This window comes from Neopelma chrysocephalum, unplaced genomic scaffold (genome assembly GCF_003984885.1).
Source record: "Neopelma chrysocephalum unplaced genomic scaffold, ASM398488v2 Primary Assembly neopelma1_59, whole genome shotgun sequence".
NCBI classification, from domain to species: domain Eukaryota; kingdom Metazoa; phylum Chordata; class Aves; order Passeriformes; family Pipridae; genus Neopelma; species Neopelma chrysocephalum.
In genome coordinates this window covers 14,580,340-14,590,498 of record NW_020897714.1, presented here as the reverse complement: position 1 = coordinate 14,590,498, position 10,159 = coordinate 14,580,340, and the positions used below count along the sequence as shown (strand labels likewise).

General features: G+C 36.4%; 1 protein-coding gene across 7 annotated transcripts in view; it reads right to left on the bottom strand.

Moving 5' to 3' along the window:
* Nucleotides 1-202: 202 nt before the first annotated feature.
* NR1H4 (nuclear receptor subfamily 1 group H member 4) overlaps nucleotides 203-10,159 on the bottom strand; it is a 44,819-nt gene continuing 34,862 nt past the window's right edge. For all 7 annotated transcript variants that reach the window (XM_027680155.1, XM_027680153.1, XM_027680157.1 and 4 more), the window contains 2 exons: nucleotides 2,181-2,294; nucleotides 203-861 (listed from right to left, as the gene is read on the bottom strand). In XM_027680155.1, the coding sequence (XP_027535956.1) occupies nucleotides 623-861; nucleotides 2,181-2,294 (353 nt within the window). In that variant the 3' untranslated portion in view covers nucleotides 203-622. The remainder of the gene's footprint in view (nucleotides 862-2,180; nucleotides 2,295-10,159) is intronic.

Below are 10,159 nucleotides of genomic sequence, written 5' to 3'. Positions count from 1 at the left end.
CACTTTCACGAAGTACAGATACTATATAATTTTTACTTTGAAGTAGTAATGCAAATGAAGTTACATGTTATATCATGAAAAGGGGGTTTGCTTTTGTGTGACTTTTCTCTATTTCATAGTGTTTCTTCTTGTGAAGAAATAACATCTTGCACACCTTATGTGAACACATTTCACAGCTGAACAGCAAATGACTATGGCATTAACCATTTCATATGGTTTATTACTGTAAATATCTGGAATATATTTTTTAACAGAGGCAAAGCACAAAAAAACCCACTGCAATGAAAAAATATGAATGGAAACTTGCATTTCCCCATTTCTCTAGAGGAACTGTAACTCCAATCAGCTTAGTCACAAAAGGAATTAACTGTTCCTCTGAGGAGCTGGTGGGCTCTTTCTGATCAGACAGTATAAATACAGAAAAAGTTATACTCACATGTGAAGATCTGGTAGCTATACAATATTCTGTGCATAGTGAACAAAATGACTTTTATGAACCCATGTCATGTTTCTATAAAAATGCATTAAAGAAAATACAATGCACTGTGGGATACTTTTCTATGAAAGTAAATGTTATGTGGTCCTTTAAAAAGATATTTCTCCTAAAATAAAAAAGTATCCATCACTGCACATCCCAGATCTCACAGAGAAGAGGTGTGAATTTGTGATCATTCACTCTCCATGACATCAGCATCTCTGCGTGATGATGGTTAAATGTCCGTAATTCTGTGAGACGACCCAGAAGACATGCAAAGTGTTGAGGGTTGTCTGGGTGGTGAAGTTTGCAGAATTTTTGTAGAATATCCAGCAGTGGTTCTTGAAGCCTTTCCACAGAATCTCTATCCTTTATATATTGTCGATCTGGTTATGGTTTTAAAAGGAAAGAAGTAATTAGCAAATACATACTATGATACATTGCAATTATTTACACTGATAATATAAAAATATTCAAATATTTACACTGGCCACTGATGTTCACACCTATCAAGAATATTTATTTTCAAATTAAGAGGAAATAAAAATGCTTAACATTGTATTTTTACATTAGGGTTTTCATGTAAACTTCCCACTTCTGGCTAGGGAAAACTTTTAACTTTCTCAAAAACCAAAGTGTTTTAACTCTGCAATGTTTCACTGGAGTTTTATCATCATATCCCCATGTGGTTCTGCACCAGAGTATGTCTTGTGATGCATTGCAACAACTGAGCAACGCAGCATAAGTCTTTGGAGGTGTAGTACTCCTAGAAAATTTGGCCAGTACAGAGAGGGTACAAGCAGGTCACCAGGGCAAAATCAAACATCTTCATCCTCAGATGAAATTTCTTTATTAGAAAATACTTGTCTTTTTATTTTGTTCATATGGAAGTATGTGTTTGGGTACTTGGAGAGGGAGGAAAAGAGGAGGATGGGGATTTGCCACTGAAATTTTCAATGTAAAATAATTTCCTGACACACACTGATTCAAAGAATGATAGAAATGCTTCACCTTCCCATCTTCCATGAAACCTGATTTGGAAACCTCATTGTCCGTCTTTTACCCTGAAGCACCAGGCTTCTCTTCTCCCATTCCTGTGATAGTCAGTTTGTTTGATGCACTATACAATTTCTCTATATTTTGTAGGTAGGGATGGTTAGCTTTTTGTTGTCAAAGAATTAGATTTCATGGCAAAGCCTGTAATGAGGGCTGAGATGCTATTGTGCCAATACTTCCAAAAGGTCTGTTTTCAACAATTTAATAGCCAAGAGGGCAACTTGCTACTGTCCTTTTGCTCTTGGCATCTGGTGTTTGTCCAACAAAGGATGAAGACCTTCATTGCTTTATTCTATTCTAAGTTATAGGATTTCCCAATTTTCCTCTAAAAAATGTGACATTCCACAATTGTCGGTAGTGATGAGCATGTAACCATATGGGATTTTCTGAAGGAAGAAGCCTGTTGTGCTAAGCAGTGAAGAGATACCAGTAATTTTTTTAAGCAGAGTATTTAACCACTCTTTTCCTTGTGTGCAAAACCAAATGATGTAGCAGGACATTTGGTGTTCAGATTTGTGTACTTGTTTTCTGGTTTAACAACTAAATATACTGAATAAGCACGTACGCTCAATCTATGTAGAATGTAAGGTCACACTCTGCATGCTTTCTTCCCAGAATCACAAATATTTAATTCCGGATAGGAAGTTACCTGGAGACAGGATAACTATGGCTGTGAGCAGTGCATATTCTTCCTGTGTCATCTTCAGCTCTCCAATGCTTTTATAAAAATTAAACATGGGAGTTATGAATTCATCTGAAATACCTGTGGGAGGGAAAAAAGTTATAGTGTTTCTTCATTATTGAAACAATCCAATTTATTGCTATATAGCAATTATTTTATATTTCATAATTATTGTCTTGGTGGGAGAAATTTACTACACAAATCAGGCCTGATGCAAGACAGTTACAAAAGTGTGAGCACATCTTTGTTTTCCAGAGCAGACTAGACATGGGCAAGTACTGGTAATTCCTTTTTGCATGGTTTCAAAGTCTTTCAAATAATTCATTTTCCTCTACAGGTATGTCCATCTGGCTCTTCAGGACAAGTTTCATACATGGTTTCCTCGTTGTCTGCTAATATTCTAGCTGCCTCCTCTTTTTGAAGCAGTCCCCATTTTCCCTGTCTCTGCATTAGTAATGTGGAATTCTCTCAGGGCATATGCTTTAACTCTAGCCCAACTCTACAGCTAACTGCCTCAGGCTGTTGCTTCAGTCGTCTCCGCAGAGACACTTAATTACTCCTTCTACATAGCATGAAACTTTAGTTAGCTCTAGGATTATCTGTAGTCCAAGATCAACTTGCCTGCAACTACTACTACTTTAAAGCATAAAATAGTGTATTATAAAATATAGAACCATAAATAACTAAAATCCAGCCAAATTTAAGCATGGGATTATGCAATTCTCTCACCATCAGCAAACTCCTTTGGGGTTACCAAACTGCGGCATGTCAATGGGGCTTCCTCTTACTGACTTTGTCATCAGGTCACAATGTTCTTACTTAGCCTTAAATTACAGATGTACTCCATTCTGCTCTTTGGTGTAAAAGAGAAGTAGGTCCTGTGACATCAAAATTATATTTTTTTTAAATGATGTGTGAGTCACTCAGAGCAGACACTAGACTATTGACAGCAGCTGCTTGCAACTCTGAAATGGTGGCACTGATGAAGTGTAGATGTCCAAACCAGTGGTTCTGCAGCAAAAGCCTTTTGGCCTTCCTTGGCTGAAAGGAAACCTCCTCTGTTGCCATAGATGAGTGCCATAGGATCTCTTGTACTTTTGCTCTTATTTTTGAGCTGTTCTAGGAGAAGCCTTTATAACTTGGTGTGGAAACCACATGAAATAATGCAGTTTTGAGTGCTCAGTGCAACACAAAGCTGAAGTCCAGGACTGGTGACGTTTGGAGTGCCTCCAATAGGGGAAAGTCAAAATGAAACTCACCAGGTGGAACTCAAACAAAGGAAACATGAAGTCACTTGACTTAACCATGAAACAGTCACATTTTGCTGTGACAATGAATTTACTTCATCCAGTGGAATAGTTATGTCTCCCAACAGTGAAAGAATGGTCTTGCAGGGTGTGGTTTATTTCATGGCTGAGTCATGTGTTTAAACACATGACATGAGCAACCTGTATTCACTTCAGATTAAAAGCCACAAATCTTGGTTTTGTAACGAGTTCAACACTACTGAGTCCAAGTTAATTAAGCAGATATATATGATGCAGGTCAGCTCGTCCTGTAGAAGTTAGTAACACAGCTGGAGCTTTTTACAGAGCAAACAATAGTCAGAGATTTTAATGTTCTGCGAGGATTATGTTGTTAGTCATCAGCATTAACTATTTCAAATTTTGAACACTCATTATTGCTAACTTTTGGGGAACTACCTGTCTCTCTCCTGGGTGGTTTTAAACACTAAAGTTCCTTACAATATATAAGTAACACATACCTATGGCACACCAAAGTCTTAAAGTTTGCATGAAACTAGAAACAGAGAAGTCTTTTAGAAGTCTCTGTGCAAGGTAATGTGCAGCTGGGCACAATTGTTTTGGCAGCAGACAAGAAATGGGAGGAAGTAGACTGTGACTAAGACTCTCATCATTTGTTTCTCGTATTCATAATTTGATTCTTTTTTTCTCTCTCCTTTTTTTTTTTTTTTTTGAAAGTCAGGTTAGCTTTCAGCTGGATGAATTTATTTATTGTTTTGCTGACCACAAACTCTTGAAGTCTTGCTGTTGATATAGCAGAAGTTGGGTGAAAATGATGCTGGGGAACAAAGTGAGGAATAATTAATTCAGGTCCTCAGTGGTCCAAACACTGCATAAGCATGTAGTAAAACAATCCCTGTCTCATAAAGCTTATAAGCTAACACTAAGAAACTAAAGTATGGATGAGTGAAGCAAAAAATGAGTATAGATGTGGAAACAAGTGAAATTATGGCAGAGAACTTCTCTGCATTACTGTACTCCAAACAGAGAAATAAAACAAAACAGAAGAGATGAAAGGGAATAAAAAGGGGTGTTTTGGCAATGCAACTGATTTACCTTTTGACTTTTACTAAAGAGAACAGAATGCTGAAATCTTTAAACTGATATATATCACAATTATTAACAAAACCATGCAAAATGAACAACTTTGAGACTAGGATAATGGAATTTTTTATTAGCTACTAGTTTTGCCATCATCCCATCTGTGCTGTGGTATCCCTGTTACTACTTCATCATCTTGTTTGCACATTACGCAAATTGCTCTTCCATCACAAGAGGGGGCTGTTTTCTAATGTGATTGAAAATGCTTCAGTTTGGATTTAATAAGCTCCAATAGAAAGAAAAAAAAAAGCAGGAAACACAGGAAACAGATGTTTGTAGTTCTTACTTTCTTTTTCTTAGCTACTGTACAATATGTTGTCACTTCAGATTATCAGAACAAGAATTAAAGGCGATTTGGCACTTGTAATGGGAAACACTAGAGAAGAAATAAATTACATGACTTTCCCAATGCCATTGTTAGAACTTATACCCCAAAAGTGAGAAAAAAATCAAATAAATATAGTTATATTTCTGGCCTCAATAAGAATAGAAAAGTTAGTTCTGTCTAACCCTCTTTATTCAGATCAGCCAAGAGCCCTGCACTATGCTGTGTCAGGCAGGCAGAGCTTCCTGGTCAGTGCTAATAGTGCCTCCTTCCTCATGCTTATTTCAAAAAGGTTTCAAAACTTTGTTCCATGCAGCATTATGGCAATAAGAACATGCTTCTCCTTCACGGGTCCTTGGGCATCATTCTGAATTGCATAGCTTTCTACTTGACTACCAGCCCCAATCAATCGTTTGCAGAAGATATTGCAGATCATTTGATTGATTTCTCTATGTTAATGCATGACTGGCCATAAACTCAAGTGTAGTCAATCAGAATTATGAGCTTTACTGAGTACAGCCTTGCAGCATTAAATTAGAGCAGATTTAAACCCATGAGCATTATTCATTGATCACCCCTTATTTGAGTAATTTCATCCCCATTTGTAGGTTAAGACACAATGTTGCTTGAGACCCTGCCTTTTTTAGAATTTTGTTGCTATGTTTTCTCTATAAAGGTAAGATGACTGATGCTTGCATAAGGTTTGCAGTTTCAGGCCATAAATAATTATCTGGTTAATGTAATCCTGGAGTAGGTGGTTTTAGTGTGATACCAAGTCAGTATTGCCAGCTTTTTGAAACAGTATTCTCACTCCTATCTTGTCTGTTTGATAAAACTGAATAATTAATCTATTGCAAGAAGACAGCTTGATAGTAAGTACTAATTAACAGTAACTAGCACTGTGTTATTAATATAGATAAAGAGATTTTTTCTTGATAAACATGGAGGTGGCAGTGGATATGAAACCAAGGGTATATTAGTAGCTGCTTTATGCAAATAAAATATTTTAATTACTTGCAAACTTACATTTTATCTTGCACAGTATTTTATCTACCAGAACTACTTTCCATGCTGCTTATGAGCTCTCCCTTCTGAGCTATTCAAACGTATCAGAGGCCCTTTAAACACTGACCAAATTCACCCCATTGATGCCGAATAGGGGAAAATCTAGCCAGTAGAGAAGACACATTGGAGCAGTGCACATGACCTCTCTTCTGTCTATCACCATCTTGTAGGGATTAAATGGCTAACTTAAATGAGAAGTTAGCATGTGTCAAGGAGAACTCAGAATCACGATAGCAAAACTCCACCTCCTTTAAAGCAATCCATAAGACTTCTGTGAACTCAGTATTGCAAGCAAAGAAACCTTAGTTAGAAAAAAACCCAACTAAACCTGCAAGGAGGGTGCAAATGACATTGTCACATACCATCCTTTGGCAGTAGCCTGAGTGCTTGCAGTCAGGAGACAAATTGGGTCTGGCACAGAGCAGCAACATCTGCACTGCCTTGAGCTCATCTTTGTAGGTAGAGTCTAAATAAGTTTTTGGCCTGGAGAAGCATGCTTACACAGAAGAAAAGAGACTGAGTCCCTGAGATCTCTTCTTGTTTTCATGGGTATAAATCTACTCTGCAGATATAATTTAAATACTTTCAGCGACTTTATTTGTAATTCAGGAACATAGCACTGGCTAACTCAACGTGGTAGATTGCGCAGGAAAGGTATGCAAACAGAAAAGCTCCTTCCGATATTCTGCAATTTAAAGTGGTCCTAATTTCTAAATGTTTTAGGCAGTGTACCAGTTTTGAGTCGAGTCACAGAATGGTGTGTCTTTCCATGAGGATGCACATGACTGTTTCAAGGGTTAGACACTTTGGACTCATCAGTGAAGATAATTTCATTTTGTTTCTCTGCACAAAGCCCAGTACAATGGGGGTTTGAAACACCACCATTACTCAGTGCCAATAACCAAATGATAAAAGCCAAAGACAATGGAAGTGATTAGCTCTCCATGGTTCTGATAGCAAATTTTGCCCTTTGGTTGCAGGAATCTCTTGTCCAAATTAATGGGAACCTTGTATCCCCCATTCAATAGCAAAAGGTGGCCTCTTGCCAGTGGTTAATTTTTTTTTCCTTGGATCGGACTGTACTTCAACACCTGTAAGCCATTCAGGAAGACAACAGTGTATTTCATAATGTCAGTTGTCCTGCTGCCAACCTAAAATTTGTGTCCAAATTCTTCCATTTCTGTTAATATCAGATAGTATCTTATTTCCCAATACTCAAATTCATAGAACAGCTCTGTAGAATAAAATGCTGAAATAAAAATCCATGTCTATTCATGACCACTGAAAGTTGGTATCCTTAGGAAAACAAACTACAAATGCTCACTGAGAAAATAATTCAGTATCTCAGCACTGTTTTTTAACAATACTGTACTGCTCAATAATGGGGAGAATTTACTTTCAAAATAACAGAAAAAAAATCTAAGCATTAAATTACTAGGATGTCAGCCTTTCACAGAAAGAGTCAGTCACAATGTGGTGTATGCATAATGAAGCATCTACTATGATAAATGGCACAAATTCTCAATAATATTAAATAAAATGTCTGTATTTCTCATAAAGTCTCAACATTAGGGTGAGTAGGAGAAGATTTCAGTCGCAGGAGCAGCTCATGTAATAATTTCCGTAACACCTTATGGAGAAACACCATCAGGGCACAGTCTCTGAGATGCAACAGGACTTGAGCAATATGCACAAGCTAAGAAATAAAAATACACCTCATCACCATGAGAATGAAAATAAACGCTGATAATGCTCAAAGGTCATCACCACCAAATCTCTGACTTCTATATCAGAAAAAAACCAACAAACCATTCCATACAATCAAACTGGGGAAGGCATAAATATTAATACAAGAGAGCAGCTTCAAAGTGGACTTGGTGGCAGGTGACAGATATCTGGACAGCTTGTGACTTTTAGGCAGGATCACCACCACCCTCCCTGATTTTATGGATAGAAGCATCAAGGCTTGACAACAGGACTTATGTGGTATTTAGGCATTTGTCTGCACTTAAAAGTATGCAGACAGAAGTTCTGACTAATAGCAATATTTTGTGGCTGCTGGTGTGACAGTGTTTAGGATCTCACTAGGAGCCATGAATAATCTTGATACTGTTTTTCCATTTTTCACCCATAAACTTAGTTTTTAAACTCTCATTCAACCATCACTGAATTTCTTCTGCTGCTCTCTATTTTCTTTGTAAGTTTCACTTTGCTGCATTTAGTCTTTTTTTTTTTTTTTCAGCGAGGTGTTTGTAAAAAAAGGTGTTTAATCTCTTCTGGCAGTCTTATCTCTTGGACCAGTATATAACATAATGGCCAGCTGCAACTTTTAGTAGTGTTTGTCCTTACTGGTTAAGGCCAGAAAAGACTGCTTACATTTCTACCCTGATGTCACATTTGGTACAGGTTACTATTCAACTCAGAGTCCTGATGTTGAGTCTTATGACATGCATATTTAATATTTTTAATATATAATACTTAATGTTTTTGAAAGCCATGTGTGTAAACAACGATAACAGAAGAATTTGAATGCTTTTCTTTCATTTTATTTAAACTTGCAACACCTGAAAACGACAAGGATTTAAGCCACAAAATTAAGCTATTTCAGTAGTAGGTATTTTAAAACTATTTTTAAGTTTTATTTATTTAAATAGGTTTAGTACAGCAATTAAGTTAACAGTGCTACAAATGCAAAGATTTACAAGCTACTTTTGTTGTTTACAGTCACAGCCCCATTAAATGCAGCCAAGGAAAATCCTTTTAAGTAGGCTTGAATTTGCACAGAGTGGAGAAATAAAATATATGGAAAAGGGTACTTTGTTCTCTATTCTGCCTTTTAATAGAAGGAAAGAATGCAGTCAGCAGCAGTAAGCTGGATAATAATCTCCAGCAGTGAGCTGGAGAATGTCTCCCTCCCTTCTGTAAGATAGGGAGTGAGAAATTCTAGCAGTATTTCCTCTTATGTCTCCAACTTGAGCCTGGTTTCAGGGAAGATGTTTTAGAAAGCCTTTTCCAAGGGCAAAAAGAAACATATGCGTGTATATACACATTAAAAAAGTTATGTGTTTCATTTCTTGGGAACTATTCAGCCTGGGTTTTTGGTCTGATCCAGAATCCATTTTTAATTTACCTTGGAGGTTTTTTTACCCCCAGAAAAAAAGAATTGCAGGAAATCTTTCTTTGGAGTAAACAATACCACATTTGACATGGTTACTTGTCTTGAAATTTTCTCCTACACAAAATGCTATTTTTCAAATCTGCTTCATGACAAGTAAATAATACTAATGCAGAATGCAATGTAATATTCCAGCTAGCAGTGTTGTGAGGCGTTATCATTAAGTCTAATACAAACTTGCAAAAATTAATATTGCATCTTATCTGGATTCAGTAGTTGCAGAGAATTAACAGAATATTTTAAAATTACGACTAAGGAAAAATTATTGATATGACATAATGGCTTATATAATGGTCTAGATTAAGTATTTCCTCTGCTTCTGTTTTTTTTATCAACAGTGGATACCTTGAACAAGAAGGATGATACTCACTGTATAGATTAGAGAAGTTTTCAGTAATCATGTAGCCGTATGGATTAATTTCTCTAAGACCTATTTTTATCAAAAATTTAGGTTATAAACCAATAGAAAAATCTCTTAATGAAGAGATTCGGATACACTCAATACAGTTTCCAGGAAATACATCTGGCCTTCTTAACATACTTATCTGCCTGCAGAACCTGGACAAGAAGCTATTCATATCACTCTGGAAGTCATCATTTCCAGTCCATCAAACAGTACTCTCTTACAATCAATCAAAATGAAAGAAATATGAAAAACTACTAAATATTAACCTATAAATAAGTGTGCTAAGCCAAAATAAATACATACTGCAACAAATGAATTATTATCAAATTTCCTAACTCCTTTTCAGTGTTTCAAATATATAAGTATTGGCTTAATTTTGCATACGTCAGTAGTACTTTCTGATTAAGAGTTTCAGAACTGAGTTCAAACCCATTTCCATGACTAGTATTGAGTTTACGTGTTCTTCTGTCTCTTCTCTTTCTGACTCTTAAAACGGGAAGTCAGAAGCCAGAATCTATAAGCTGACTCTGATTCAGAATTGTTGGCATATTCTGTATTCTGTGATTTGAA